We start from the raw sequence: 16,558 nt of genomic DNA, 5'->3' as shown, positions 1-16,558 counted from the left end.
GATGAGAGATTGGAAGTATGCTTGTTTAGCAGTGTCCAGAGCACTTCGATAGGAGTGGTAGATAGCAGTATATGCGCTGAAATCATTAGAGGTACAAGATTTACGCCAGTGATGTTCAGATTTACAAGAAAGTTTTTGTAGACTTTGTGTTACTTTAGTGTGCCACGGTTGGCAACGAAGTCTACGCGGAGTATGTATAGTCGCTGGAGCCACTTGATCAAGGGCAGTTGCTAGAGTATGGTGAAAAAGAGGAACTGCCGTATCAGGGGAGGAGAATGTAGAAGTTGGGGAAAGAAGGTGTTGGAGAGAGGTGGAAAACTGATGAAAATGAGTAGAGTTAATATCCCGGCGGGTATGAGGAAGCTTGGTAGATTTTTCCATCTATTCTGATAAAAGTAAAAAGGACATCAAGCGCATCGGCCCTATTTTCTCCATTAGCTTTGGTTTTGTTTTAGCTTTTTTTATTACTGGAGTTGTCTTGACTTCTTTTACCTGCTGTTTTTCTACCGTGTATTGTTCTTTATGGCGTCAGTCACCTCTGTTATCATAATGTGATGCATCATCAATTTTGTGACTTTGCTTGAAGTTCTCAATAAATCTTGTCATTGAATAGGCGGACTCCAATTCAAAGAAAGGCTTTATTTAAATAAATAACATCTTCTCTGCTATCACCATCCTCAGATGGTAATATCGATAGGAGGACAGCAGCGTTACTTGCATGGGGAAGCCTTCATCAGAAACCCTCAGCAAAATATTCCACCGGCGATGACAAACACCAACCCAAGAGCTTTGATAAATAGAGAGAAGCTATAAATATGGCAAAAATTGAATTTTCTCATAAATAGGCACCTAAGCATGGATAGAAACATAGAATTTGACGGCAGATAAGAACCACTTGACCCATCTAGTCTGCCCAAATTTTAACCTATGGTAACTTCAATCCCTATTTGATATTTAGTTCTTTGTAAGGATCTCCTTATGTCTATCCCAAGCATGTTTAAATTGCTCTACTGTATTATCCTCTACCACCTCTGATGGGAGGCTATTCCTCTTATCCACTACCCTTTCTGTGAAGTAGTTATTCCTCACATTTCCTCTGAACCTACTTCCCCCCAGTGTCAGTGCATGTCCTCGTGTTCTAATACTTCTATTCCTTTGTAGAATGTTTCCCTCCTGCACCTTGTTATAACCCTTGATATATATGAAAGTTTTTTTATCATGTCCCCCCGTTCCCTTCTCTGCTCCAAACTATACATAATAAGATCTTTTAGTCTTTCCGGGTAAGTTTTGTGTTGTAGACCATGCACCATTGTAGTTGCCCTTCTTTGTACAGTCTGTAATGTATTTATATCCTTCTGGAGATACGGCCTCCAGAACTGAACACAGTATCTAGATGAGGCCGTGCCAATGACCTATACAGTGGTATTATTACTTCTTTCTTTCTGCTACTGATTCCTCTCTCTATACAACCAAGCATCTGACTTGTCTTCCTCATTGCTGTGTTACATTACTTACCTGTCTTTAAGTCACCTGAAATACTGACTCCTAGATCCGTTTAGCACATATTACACAGGTGGGAATTATATTCAGCCTCACTCTGTGTCTTATGTTTGTGTCTGTATTACGATGCCCAGTAGAACATATGCACTTGTCTTCCTTAGTTGATTGACATGGATTGATTGCTAATGATGGAATATTATAACATTGTTGTCTGCATAGCTACTGTGTTTAGTTTAAAGTGTGTTAGTTACAAGTGCATTATGATTAATATAGCATAATTCAGAGTTATACCAGAGTTCAACAGGAGGTTTAAAAGGAGAACAGTTTGATATCACTGCTGCAGGAGTACAAAATCCAACATTTCAATGAATCCAGTTTCTTTCCACCTCAAGCACCTGCCCTGGACACTCATTACTGATCTGCTAGCATTGGTGATAACATCACTTCTGATTTAATGAACCAATAGCAAACATTGTCTCTCATTTAAATTCTCAGTATGCCCAATATGTTCATCTTTATTACCATGTTGTTCTACCCACATTATGCTAACTGCTTTCCATGTCTATCCGCACCACACCATCTTCCTCCACGCACTCCCCTCCTACCTCTCCTCCCTTGTTCCCCCATTCACATTCTCCCAGTCCAATATCCTCACCTACTTCACCCTACTGTATCACCCCTGCATGGATTTGAAGTTTGGGTGGCCATATAGTGTAAATACAGTCCTTTTGTAACATGAGAATGTAAGCACACAGAAAATATATTTGATGTATTATAGTGTAAGACATTGTTTACAGTTCAGATCAGAGAGTGGGAGCCAGAAACTCTTCGAACATTATGCTTTAGATGGTGAAGTTCAGCAACCGAGGTTAAACCACAAGTTGTTGAAGGGCTCGTACACAAAGGAGCGTTCCCTGCAGCTGTGGTGTGTTTACTCAGCGTTGTGTTCACCATGTGGTTAATGCAACTCAACCAGACCTGAGGGCTATTAAACCCTATGAAGCAAGTGCTAAAGAAAGCGCTTGTGTGTTCTTTCAGAACATTCTTCAAAAGGCTTAATGAAGTCTATCTGCGCAGCCAGGTATTACTATTATCCCTCTATCTATACACACCATATATAATTTATTTCCACTGCTTCAGCAGAACAATCTCGATCATTATTATATCTTCTCTCCGTACATACGTTACACAATCGTCCAATTCCAGGCAGATAATTCTGGAAGCTGTCAGCAAAGGCTGCAATTACAAACCTGCTGTATATCAGGCTGTAGAACACCCATTTCACATGTATGACCAGCTGCTTCACACGTGTGGGTTATTTAAGTTCCACTTTGAAAATGCTATTTATATCAGCAGATGGCCTCAGTTATTGCACATCTATTATTAAAATTTGAATAATATGTTCTATGCCGGGTGGCGCAGGATAAACTAATCCTGCGCTAGGAAGAGAGAGGAGAGATAAAGATAAGACATCAGTGGAGACAAATTGGTGTTAAGACAGAAAAGAAAAGTTACGCCCCGCCAAGGCTTCAACCATTGTTACTGACCATTCACACACCTTTCATATCTCCTTCCACTGACAGAGTCACACACGGCTCTCACTATTCTCTCCCACTGCGCCCATGTCACTCCCCCAGGTCATATACATAAACACTTATGGGGTAAAAAGCTAAGACACTAGAAATGTTCCAATACGCTGTGTTTGTGCTTCTTTGCTCTGTTTCTGAAGTGCTCTGCAATTATCGTCTGCAGATTATTGTTTGGCCCATGTACGGAAGGCCACATGGTCATTGTTAGAGGTATACAGCTATAGTTCTACACGTTATTTTTTCCTTAATGTTGTGTTTTTAGTGGTAGAAGGGAATATATATTGAGTGCTTTTGTTCTGTGCTGTTTTGTAGGCAATACATAGTTGTCTATATCTGAGTCTGCTCTGAATCTAGTAACTATTTGCTGCTACGTGAGCCGGCTCCGGTACCTGTAAACCATACTGATGTTCCAGACACACATACAGGTTGAATTAGCACATGGATATCCTCCATGTGAGCAGTAACGCCACGTCAAGGCTTCAACCATTGTTACTGACCACTCACACACCTTTCCCACACCTTTCATGTTTCCATTCACTGACATTCATACTACTCTGTGCACCACCTTCGCACGGTATCCCTCGCACACAACCCCCCGCGCATCCACCTCTGCACGGTATCCCCCCGAGCACCAATTCCACACGGTATCCCCTCGAGGACCAAATTCCCCACAGTATCCTCTCGAGGACCAAATTCCACACGGTATCCCCCCGAGCACCAATTCCACACGGTATCCCCTCGAGGACCAATTCCACACGGTATCCCCTCGAGGACCAAATTCCCCACAGTATCCCCCGAGGCACTAATTTCACACATTTCCTATTGTTACTGACCATTCACACACCTTTCATGTTTCCATTCACTGACATTCTACTCTGCGCACCACCTCCGCACGGTATCCCTCGCACACAACCACCCGCGCACCACCTCTGCACGGTATTCCCCCGTGCACCAATTTCACACGGTATTCCCCCGTGCACCAATTTCACACGGTATCCCCTCGAGGACCAAATTCCCCACAGTATCCCCTGAGACACTAATTCCACTCGGTCCCACCCCACTTACCTGCTCTTCACAGTCCCAAATGAGGGTTGGTAGCTTGGTAGTTTCTTATATAGGCAAGTTATTACTATGATGTCAGTCATTTGTGATGCAATGGGCGTCGCTGGTTGGTGTGACAAACATCTTAGGTAATAGCTGTGATATGGGTGTGGCTGTTTGATATGGGTGTGGCTGTTTGATGTGGGTGTGGGTGTTTGCAGCCATCCCTAATTTCCAGGGACAGTCTCAAATTTTAAAGTTTTTCCTTGTCCCATCAAAATGTTCCTATTTTTCAATATTGATCAAGTGTACATTATAATTCCAATTATTTTACATATTGAATCCTATGCTTGCAATCTTTTTTCCCTTGGCCGTGTAAGTGCATTTTAATTACAATAATCTTCAGTAGATATAAAAAAAATTACATTATAATCATGCTCAATATTCATAGTATTATGGGGGTTCATATATTATGGTGACCCAATTTTTTTTTCTTTTTTCTAATTAAAAGCGTATGTGACCCTAGTGAAGCGGTGGCATAAGCCCAGAGGGGGCAGGGTCACTTTTTGGAGAGGGTGTAAGTGATGGATATAGATTACAGAAGCTATTTTTTGAAAGTGAACAGCAGTGCAACACATGTCATACTAGAAATATACACAACATGCCTAATCAGAACATTGGCCGTCTCCTGCCAAATACACAGCTTCCTGCAGACATCTCCTTCCCAATCTCTCGCCATCGTCATGGAAGCATGACTTATAGATCCTTTTAAGTGGGTAAGGGAGCTTTGAGGGATGTGACAAATCGCAGTTCCCGGTCCTGGAATACTGTGTACAGTTCTGGAGGCCATATCATCAAAAAGTCAAAAAATGACAAACTATTCAGTGAAGGGCTTCTAAAATGGTGCATTATCAGGAGAGACTACATGCTAAATATTGTACTGCTTAGAGGTCAGAGTGTGATAGAAACATAAAGATATTAATAGTTCAGGATGGCCGTATTCTTTAAAATAAGAGAATTTCTAGAATAAGGAAATACGTTTGGAGGGAAAAAGACCGAAAGGTAGATATATCATCATCATCATCATCATCATCAACATTTATTTATATAGCGCCATCAAATTCCGTAGCGCTTTACAATTGGGATATATATAATATATAATAATAGATATATAATAATAAGATAATATAAGGAAGAATACAGAGTGATGGATTCATGTAATAATCTTTCATCATTTGTGGTAAGGGGTCATACCCCACTCCCCCAGTCGGTACCACCCTATTTGTGTCTCCCCTCTCCTTTAGGATGTAAGCTCTCAGGAGCAGGGCCCGCTGTCCTTGTGTTCTCCTTCTAATATCCCATCACCCTCTGTACCTCTAGGCTGATAACCTAGCTCTGTATTCTTAAGCTCAGTCCTACTTCCCGCTGGTCACTACCATCACTCTCACTCACTGTCCATCATATAATTTAATCTATATTACCGTGTTACCTGTATATTTATTCATTCAGTATGTCTGGTCTTTGTATTTTGTTCTTCATGTATCATGTTATGTGTTATGGATCACTGCTTTCTGTATATGTCATGTACGGCGCTGCTGACCCTTTGTGGCACCTTATAAATAAAAGATAATAATAATAATAACATCTGAAATAAGATGCGTCTACACAGAATAATAGGTCGGACAAGTCCTCTAGAAGTCTCAAGCACATCAGCAGTTCTGGCAAATGCCAGATTACAAGTCCGGGCCATCCTGCCTGGAATCTTCACCACTGGGTTCTGAAACATGCAGGTATGAAATAGTCGCATGTTTCAGAAACCCCTCGATGTTCGCTGTTATGCAATTTAACTACGTTTAGAAACAATTTAAGGGTCATTTTCCTGCTGTGTGTCAGCAGACATCACAAGCAATATAAGATAGTGAACATAACTACAATCCAAGCTAATTACTAGACTTGATAATGCAGTTATGGTAAATTTGAAACACTCATCTTCTGTGGATCAGACTTGCACATAATACAGTCATAGCAGATATTGTGAATTGCATCCAGCATACAAAACAAGAGAAGTGATAGTGTGCAGGCAATCGGACTTATAAATAGACACAAAAACTTTTACAGAATACAAAACAGTGCACAGCTATTAACTGCACAAATGTACACGATGCACCTCCAGTGCTAGACTGAACCTTATCTCAAGGTTACAATTCGTGCCGGTAATGGGATTCACAAACTGCACATGGGGCTTATGTTAAAAAATCACTGCATAAGCAGATCATTTTAAGGAGATAAATATAATATGTAAGGTATACCAATATAATGAGACTTATATACTTCACAAGAATCATTAAGTAACAACATTGTGGATATATAGGGGTATATTTACTAAACTGAGGGTTTGAAAAGTGGAGATGTTGCCTATAGCAACCAATCAGATTCTAGTTATCATTTATTTAGTACATTCTATAAAATGATAGCTAGAATCTTATTGGTTGCTATAGGCAACATCTTCACTTTTTCAAACTGGCAGTTTAGAAAATATACCCCATAGTCTGCAGTCACTAGTATTTATACTGTATATGACGAGACACAATGAACTGTCAGTGAATGACACGTGATCAGGCAATAGAAGCATATTGAGTGCCGATATTACAATTATTGAGGCTCCTATTAACAAAAATAAATAAATAAAGGAGAACTTCAGTCAAACTAAATATTTTAAATAAAGTCCTATACTCTCTACTTGTTGATGTACTGTTTAATTTACATTGGCCTCTGTACAATGGCTTTCCAGTGGGCCTGTGTGGCATGTATGACAGGTCTGGTGTCGCTGTGTTTGAGGTTAAAGTATTTTATTTCAAGCTGCAATCATCAGTGAGCACTTTGAGCTCTAACTCAAAGAATTATCTGTCCCATCATGTCTGGCTTAGATGTATAGCGTTTATCTGCTCAGCCAGAGATTTTTTGGATGTATCAGTTAGGCCAATCACTACAGTATTACCAGTCACAGAGCCAGTGCAATGCTAATAATATCTGATTGAACATGATCAGATTATTATCGGGCATGTTAGGTAATGTGTTTGCAAGAAACATTATGTTGGCCTATACACTAGCAGGCACCAGACTAAAGCTGGGTACACACTACACAGTTTTCATCCAATAATCGGCTACATCAGCCGACATACGACCGCTCGTTCAAAAGTCGGGTCAGTTTGTGCAGTGACACGATGGTCGAAAGTCTGCCCAAATGGACGATTGTCGCCTCATTTGGTTGGTCGTAATGGCCGTTTAATATTTTCGTTACAATCTCGTTTCCGCTGTGTAGTGTGTATAAACTTCCGACCGATCCACAGCAGTGAGTACGAAATTACAGTCATTGCTCACGACAACATGGCTGTAAAAAGTCGCTAAAGGGAAGTCCGCTCTTCCCTTTATCATCCTAAACAAGACTAGTGTGTATGCAGTCCATGGACCGAGCGATCGGAACATTGATCGCATGTAAAATCGGCATAAAAAGTTGGTTGGAATTTCTGTAGTGTGTACCCAGCTTTAGTTGAAACTTACCTGAGACAAACACTGAATGATTGGATCTCATGTGGTTACATTTGACAGTGATCCTGTTGATTGGCACTTTGGCAGAGGATCAACCTGCTTGTGACCAGCTTATAGGGGAACACAAACATGTGCTTTGTTTGAAGGCAGTGACCGTTTTTTGTGCTGGAAACTGTTAGAATCCATATGCAAACAAGGTATACTTGCCTACTTTCCTGGAATTTGCCTAGACCCCCGAATTTTGGGTAGTTCTCTTGTACCCTGGTCTTTTTCCCCAATTCCTCGCACTTCACTAGGACGGTGGCCTTAATTACGCCACTTACATCATTTTGGCCCTGCGACACGATCGCGGCATTTCACTGCGGGGGCATAGCCAAGATGAAGCTAGTTTCTGCCCCAAGTCCTCCTGCTCTTCTACTTGATCTTCCCTCTTGGATCTCCTGGGAGGTTTCTGAAATTGACAAGTTCACAAGTATTACACTTGGGAGCCTCAGCGATAGGGGGAACATGTGCAGCCAGAAAAAAATGGTATAGTATGGATTAAAACTCACACATAAGGCTTTTTAAAAATACATATTTAAGAGTTCTATTTTAAACTCTCCTCTATCACTCCAGCATATATAGGATACATAATTGATGTTGAAGTGTTAATGATTGTTGTATTGCTGTAGGAGCTGCAAAGCAGAAAAGCCAAGAGGAAGTATTAAAAAAAATCCAAGTATCCCTATTACATTTCACACACTAGATGGGATCGAAATGTGAAATATGTAAATTTTCTGTTTGATTCCTGCTCTCCTGGCCTCTGATATCTACTAGGAATTATTAGTTTTGTCTCCGCAAACTGACTTGTTTAGAGTTTATATCAAATGAAATACAACTTGATTACATTTAAGGCTGAATTCCTTACATTATGTCTTATATTAGAGCAGTTCTAGAGAGTGTAATTTGAAGCTTGTTTGTTTTTTAGATGATATTGTAAATCAACTTCATCTGCTGTTCAAAGTGTTTTCGCTCAATAAATATCTCTTTATTTGTGGAGGAAAACTCCAAATTTGCAGATTTTTGTCTATTATCATCATCATCATCATCATCATCATCATCATCATTATTTATTTATATAGCGCCACTAATTCCGCAGCGCTGTACAGAGAACTCATTCACATCAGCCCCTGCCCTATTGGAGCTTACAGTCTAAATTTCCTAATATAGACACACACTCGCACACAGACACAGACAGACAGAGAGGGAGAGACTAGGGTCAAATTTCATAGCAACCAATTAACTTACCCGTATGTTTTTGGAGTGTGGGAGGAAACCGGAGCACCCGGAGGAAACCCACGCAAACACAGGGAGAACATACAAACTCCACACAGATAAGGCCATGGTCGGGAATTGAACTCATGACCCCAGCGCTGTGAGGCAGAAAGTGCTAACCACTGAGCCACCGTGCTGGAGATAGTTAAGAAAATACACATATCATTGCGTAAAAAAATAAATGCAACAAATCTAATACATTATTCATTTAGCAAGTTACATTGGCTGGGTCACCTGGAAAAGCTTAGGATGTAAAACAGCATACTAAATTGTTTGTCTTTCCTTCCAAAAATATAAACCAGCACAGTCTACCACAAGCCCTCCAGCAGCCCTATTTCTTGTGGGTCATGATTTTCCGATTACTAAAATTGGTAGGGCTTTCTGTTTTGGGGGCGGAGCTTGGTAAAATTGGAGTGCAACTGTGTGGACTGAAGGTGTGGCTGGGTGGATCAGCAGTGTGACCAAGTGTTTTTCAAATTTTTTGGGCTGGAATTTTTGCAGGAAGTGTTCCACCCCCACCTCTTCTATACCAACGTTTGTGTTCTACAGGGATCGGCCAACTCAGAAATGATCATGCTGATTAAACCAATGACACTTGCAAAATAAGAGTATTTAGCATTTCATTTACATAACGTAGCTCTTCAATTGTTGTTCCTGGATTTTGTTTCACAATGATACAAAATAGAAAGCTAGAGAGTGCTGTGCCTAAATTTCATGGCAAATAGTCTGAACTCACAGTATGATTGGATAAAATAAAACCTATTCCTTTAGGCCAGGCCTGGCCAACCTGTGGCGCTCCAGGTGTTGTGAAACTACAAGCCCCAGCATGCTTTGCCAGTAGATAGCCAGTGGATAGCCAGCAAGGCATGCTAGGATTTGTAGTTTCACAAACAGCTGGAGAGCCACATTTTGGCCAGGCCTGCTTCACACAGTGGTGCACAACATGCACCCGCTGGGAAGCAGAGAAGATACAGGGAGACCCGGGATTCTGGGACAGAAGTGATACTGCGGTGTATATGTCCTGGGTCCCCCTATATCCGTCTCACACATTCACTCGGACAGTGGGGTGGGGGTTCTCCCAATCCACATTCATGTAGTGGCAGTGAGAGCCGGCATTCGTGAGTGAGGTCAGTCTGGCAGTGAATCAGAATTAATGAGCTTCACTCTGATTGGCTGCCAGACTGTCACAGTTCTACCGAGGAGACAAGTCTTGTGTGAGAGACTAAGGAGGATAGGTAAGAATTGTGCAGTGAATGTGCCGCCACTAGGGGGAGTGGGAGAGATTGTGTTGTATAGGGAGAGAGGGAACAATGTGTTGCTACAGAGGTAATGGAAGGGGGTGTTACTAGAGAAGTGATGGGGGAATGTGTTTTAGGGGAGAGAGGAAGAAATGTTTTGCTATAGGGGATAAGAGGCTCCTCCTTTAATGTAGTAAATGATATGGGGCATATTTATTAATCCATAGACCATGCGGAAACGTCTTTTTCTGCATGGTTTAGGCATTTTAAAGTAACACTCCTGTCTAACAAATGCCTAACGCAGAAGATATCATAGATCTCTCCTATATTATAAGTTTTGTATTAAACCGCAGTCCTCATAATTTTGAATGTGGACTGCGGTTTGGGCCAATTTAACAAGCTCCACAAAAGCTTACGTCTGAAGATGGCGCTAACCATTCTGCACTATTAGGAGAGGGGGAGGGGGGGGTCCTCAGATCCTTGCTGCTCTTCCCTACATTGGGGGCCTCCATAATAAAGCCGTGAATGTAATTGTATAAGAAACACGTCAACTTAGTATCTGTTTTGTCTGTATATTGAGACCCTTGTATAGTGCCAGTTTTTAAGTACATTATATTGTTTCATAACTGTTAACCTTGGATTCCATAGCAAAGTTAAAACGGGTGATGACTTAGAGGAGAAGGGGGTGTAGCATAGACATTTGCAGGGGATGTGGGTATATTAAGAAATTTACATAGCTGGGGTGCCAACATTCTGCTATATTTATTTAAATGATGGTTACCTTTAAATTCCTGCCAAATTTCTGCCTCTGTCCCCCTACTCTCCCTCTCTCCTCTGCGTCTCTCTGTCTGTCCACCCCTCCCCTTAGATTGTACGCTCCTCTGAGCAGGGCCATCTCTCCTCCTGTTTCCACCACTTCTAACTCTGCTCTCCAGCTACTTAGCCCTCCTCCTCGAGGGTCCTCCACCCCACGTCCACTCTCGCTCCCTCCTCCCCCCTGGGGGTCTTCCTGTCTTCCGCGCCCTCCTTCTTGGGCCCCGTCGTTTGCGGATCCTCCCTCCCCCTTCCCCGCCCTCTCTAGCTGTGCATTGAGCTTACTGAGTTGCTGTGTTTACTGTACTGTGCTGTCTCCCATTGTATTGTAATTTTGTTTGTCTCTGTACGGCGCTGCGGATGCCTTGTGGCGCCTTATAAATAAATATTAATAATAATAATAATAAAAACTTACCTTTTTTTTATAATTTTTTATTTTCAATGGTCATTCAAGAAAATACAAACATAAAGACGATAATACTATGTAGCAAACATAGTAAAGCCAAAACAGTAATTGCAATGTATCAAAGTCGAGGAAGACATTAGGCAAGACAATACAGATAAAAAATAGAAAAACAGATAAATAAAGAAAGAAAATGACCAGTTTTTATAATTTAGAAAGTAATATTAAGAGTAGAATGCAGAAAAAAAAGGATTATGGGGGGGGGTAGTGGGGAAGAACACGAAGTTAAACATTGCGAATTTCAGAGGGTAGTTAGAGTGTAACGAGCCAAAAGCTGAGGGAGAGGTGACTATTGGCCGGGCTGTTGTCCTTGCACATGGGTCAAGTCAGAAGAAGATCAGGTTGGGGGGGAAACGCGTTTTCCGCGCTTAGCCATGGAGCCCAGAATTTGTTGAAGACATGGCCACTATCATGGAGGTAGTACGTAAGCTCCTCCGTGGCGGCCACGTGCCAGATCTGCTTTTTAAGGGCCTAAAGGGACGGAGGTGAGGTATTTTTCCAGTTAAGGGCTGTAAGTGATTGGCTGCTGTCAGAATATGGGCAGTTATTTTCTTGGAGATTTTGTCCAAATCTTGGGGAGGGTAACACAAAAGAAAAACCCAAGGATCTTTCAGGATGGGGCCTTCAAATAAGGTGTTTAGGAAACTATGGACAGAGTCCCAGAAGGAGGTGATCATCGGGCAAGTCCACCAAATAGTCCAACTCACCTTTAATGCCCCCCTTAATCAATGCCATACGGACAGCTGCTTGTCTTTGTTGCATCTACAGCTCAACGCTGATTACTACAATTGCACCCACTGAGCAGTTTTGCGTCCTGACCATTGGCAATGAAAATAAACAACACACAGAAAGCAGCTCAGACTATAAAGCAATACAGTTTAGAAAAAGTTGAAGGAGGGTGTGCAAAGTGCAAGCCAAGGTGGTGAAAGCACATTCAATAGTGTTATATTCATTTGAGTGGCCCTTCGCCTTGAGATCCTAACATTTGGGTCATTAGGAGGGAATGAGCGTTAGCTCGTTGTGAGTAATGTACCAACCAAACCAGTTGTGTCTTCCTCTATATTTATTGATGCTTTTATATTTATTGATGCTTTTCTAAGTGCCTTACGCGGAGCCCCATGTTTTTATAGAGGGATATATGTATATATAAAGCCATTTATAATATTTACAAGATGATTTATAATATTTACAAGATGTAACATTTCCAACCAATGCTTAGTATACCATGTTGGTATTAATGTACATTAGGGATATAAATGTTCCACTGTTGAGAGCAGCGCAGGCCCATTATACACTTTGCTGGGTCTCCCAGTCTGTATTATGCACAGACTTTCCTCCATGACTGATGTCCACAGTGCAATAATGTTATGCTCCTGCTCTATTCTGTTTCTGCCTCCTCTTGCAACCAGCATTGCAATAATTTGCCCTAATTAGTTAGTTGATGTTAATTAATATGTGTAAATTAAGCCCAGCTTACCACAATTGGAAACAGATAGGGAAACAAGAGCACAACATTATTGTGCACACAAGTAATGTGGGCAGATTTGTATATAGTGTGAAATATATTTCATTGGATCTGGTGTGCAAACAATATATGTCAGCCGGCATTCTGTTTTCAGCTGTTTGCAGTGATTACCGTTGTGTACCTTTGCTTTGTGTCTCCTGACAGGTGTATGAGGCAATCCCCTGCTATAATGAATGCAATCAGTACTTGTGGGTGACCGAGCCCTGGTTTGCTTGTAAACTCCACAGCGAGGAAAAGACAGCCGACTGTGGGGTGGGAATACAGATCAGGAGAGTACGGTGAGTAAGAGCTGCAGTTATCCCACAGGGAGCGAGAGATCAATCTACAAGCAGATGACAGCAATGTCAAAAGATGCTAAAAGGTTTATTAAAATTGTTCCTCTGTATTCTACTAATTTTGATATTTCTGGTGTGCAATATGAAATGTTAAAAACTATACACAGAAATGCAGATTTTCAGTAGATAAAATCCAGTAATGCTTCTATTAGAAATATGAATTCAGTTTACATTAAGGTGATGCAAAAAGAGCAAATGACAGCGAGCGCTTCAGCGGATATCTAACTGGATTTGATGGTTTGTTTGTACATAAATTTCTATTTTTTCTATTTTTTTCTCATTTATTTTGAGTGACCAATAATAATCATATAGGTTTATCTGTAACATACGCAGTGGAAAAAGTTGTTTGTTGGCTTAACCAATCTTCAACTTAATTCATTAGGAACTAAAGAGAAGTCACCAGTCCATTAGCGAATTAATAGGCAGCATTCTCAAGAATATTGGTCCAGCCCACAAATGGCTGCATGCTCAGTGTGTAAGTGACAAGTAAACGTTTAAAAATGTCTTCTTATTTCTTTTGATATTCTACCCAGAACCATCAGACACAACTGTCCCTTTAAATGCCTCCATGTAGTCAGTACACCAGGATATAGCCTCACCCATCAGCACATAGCCAGCATACCGCCATATAAAAAGCACATAAGACCAATGGTCAATATGCCCCAAATGGTCAAAATACCTTAAAAATTGCCTCACGTGCCGTTATATAGCCAAAATGCCCACATAACCAAAAAGCCCCCATAGCCACTATGGCCACATAGCCTTATATGTGTTTACATAGCAAAAATGCCCTATTATAACCAATATGGCCATGCAGTGTAATCAGTTTATGAAAGCATATAAGCATGAAACTATGTGAACCAGGCTCCTGACGCTGCCTCTATCCGTATGTGCTGGATTTGGGTCTCAGGAACAGTAGTAGACACCTATATCTGTCTGCATCCTTGCTTATTTGCTTTTTTAAACATCTCATGCTTATTTAAAAGCAAATCCTGTGAATGTAGCAGCTAAAATGGTGCCACAGGAGACGTGGCTTGGCCAACAGAACACTCAGCCTCCAATATATAATAAAGGAACCAAAGGAACCGGTGGTAGTCAGTTTAACGGTACTGACTACCCCGACACGGAAGAGGACGACATGAGGACTCTGAATATGTAGTACAGCAACCTGCAAAAAAAAACGACTTACCATGACGTCATTTTGCAGAGTCGGCAACAGACGGAGTCGCCCCATCAAGTCCTCTGCAGTAGTTTTGTTTTGCAGGTCGCTGTACTACGTATTCGGAGTCCTCATGTCCTCCTCTTCTACGTCGGGGTAGTCAGTACCGTTAATAGGTACTATACTTTAAACAATCGCAATTTGAGTCTTGAATGGGGTGAGTTTTAATGGATTGTTAGTATTGTTCCCAAAGCATATCAGTGGTGTAAATCCACCCTTCCATACTCCCTAACAATGTGTCTGACCGGCAAAAGAAAATCATTTAAGGAGAAAAATTCCATGTTGCTTCCAATTGTTTTATATAAAATATATATAAAAAAAGTAATTTGTATTTTCAGCTTATGTGTCCTTTAAATGTACTGCAGCTGTCCCAGAAGATGACAAATTTCACAGTAATTCCTTTGCAGGCCTCTCGTCTCGCACTGGGAGGGATAAAATCCTTGGCACAGGGAACAAAGCTCATTCTGTTTCATTGATTAGTGACACTACTGATACTAACACCTGGTAATCAGAATGGATGCGTTAGACCCATCAAGGCAGCTATTTCTGACAGCGTTGATTAACATATTTTTGATCAGGTTACTCAGTAGTTAAAATTACATGGTAATAAACCGCTATTTATTTCAACGCTCTGCAATTATCGCAATTTGTGGACCGTTTACAGCGATGCTGCGGGTTTAAAACTAATATAAAAAATGTTTTAGTTCAGTTCCAAATTCAATTTAGCTCAAAGATTTGTTACACGTCTCTGACATTTATACGAGATATTCCAGTATGACTATAATAATTGGACTTTGAAGGAAATGAAGATATATATTGCATTTTTCATAAACTATACATAAAGCACAGTATAGATATTTAAAAGCAATTATTGTATGGAAATGTTCTATAATTTAGCCAATAGTCAAAAGATTGTTAATAATTGAAACCCCATTTTAACGTGTACCCACCAACTACATGCAGTGGAGACAGCCGTTTGGTGGATTGGATCAATAGTCATGAAAATGTAGTTTATCAGTTCACTAGCTGCCAGTGGCTGAGGAACTTGTCAGAGGCAGCCATTTTGGGTGAGCTTTAAACCATGAGAATACAAACTGTCGGTTCACTAGGGAACCAGTGACATCACTGAGGCTCAGTGGGGACAGCCATTTTGTCGGCTTGTATAATATTCTTGAGAATGGAGCGTATTAGTTCAGTAGGAAGAGCTCATATCACTGAGACACTTTGGGGATTGACAGCTTTTTCCCCATACTTGCTAACTCTTACGGAATGTCCGGGAGACTCCCGAAATTCGGGTCGGTCTCACGTACTCCCAGGAGAGCAGGCAAGTCTCCCCCATCCCGCAACTGCCAGCCTAAATTATGCGATTTGCGGTGAATCGCATCATTTTGGCCCCGCCCCGGCGACAAACCGGCATTTCCATCACTGGGGGAGTGGCCAAACTGCCGCAATTGGCCCCTCCCCGCCCTCTAGTTACGCCCCTCTCCCGGACTACACTTGCCGAAATTAGGCAAGTATGTTTTTCCCTTCACGTCAACATTGTTCTGGGGTTTTAATCTCAGTGCTCCCTAGAAAGCTGCCACACTTTATAACATCTAACAATGAAAAAAAGCACAAATTAATTTAACTAATACAGCGGTGAATATGGCATAAATTGAGAACTACGCACCTTAAATCTGTACAGGATCTAAGGACTGTTGCAGTGGTCGAAGTGGGGGTATATATTGTGGTATTACGCCATACTGCCTCTTCTCCTACTGTCTTTACAGCAAAACTATCAATTTCCGTTCACTTACATTCCCGTTACATTTTACATACCGCACTAGATTTCCACTTTGATCACTGGACCCTATGCAGGGTTTACTGATCCCAGGCTACAAGGCTATATATTATACATAAAACATGGAAGAACACAGTACTAGATAAATACAGGCTATGTAGGAAATCGTCATGCCTGCTTTCACACACCCAG

At 41.2% G+C, this 16,558-nt stretch overlaps 1 protein-coding gene across 5 annotated transcripts in view; it reads left to right on the top strand.

Annotated features, from left to right (window-relative positions):
• The window catches only part of THSD7B (thrombospondin type 1 domain containing 7B), a 303,781-nt gene that overhangs the window by 208,412 nt on the left and 78,811 nt on the right, over nucleotides 1-16,558 (top strand). For all 5 annotated transcript variants that reach the window (XR_012678316.1, XM_075180948.1, XM_075180947.1 and 2 more), the window contains exon 16: nucleotides 13,177-13,310. Coding sequence is in view for 4 of the 5 variants with exons in the window: in XM_075180948.1 (XP_075037049.1) it covers nucleotides 13,177-13,310 (134 nt within the window). In the remaining variant the exon portion in view is untranslated. The remainder of the gene's footprint in view (nucleotides 1-13,176; nucleotides 13,311-16,558) is intronic.

Source organism: Mixophyes fleayi, chromosome 7 (genome assembly GCF_038048845.1).
Source record: "Mixophyes fleayi isolate aMixFle1 chromosome 7, aMixFle1.hap1, whole genome shotgun sequence".
NCBI lineage: Eukaryota > Metazoa > Chordata > Amphibia > Anura > Limnodynastidae > Mixophyes > Mixophyes fleayi.
This window is presented reverse-complemented; position numbering and strand designations above follow the sequence as displayed.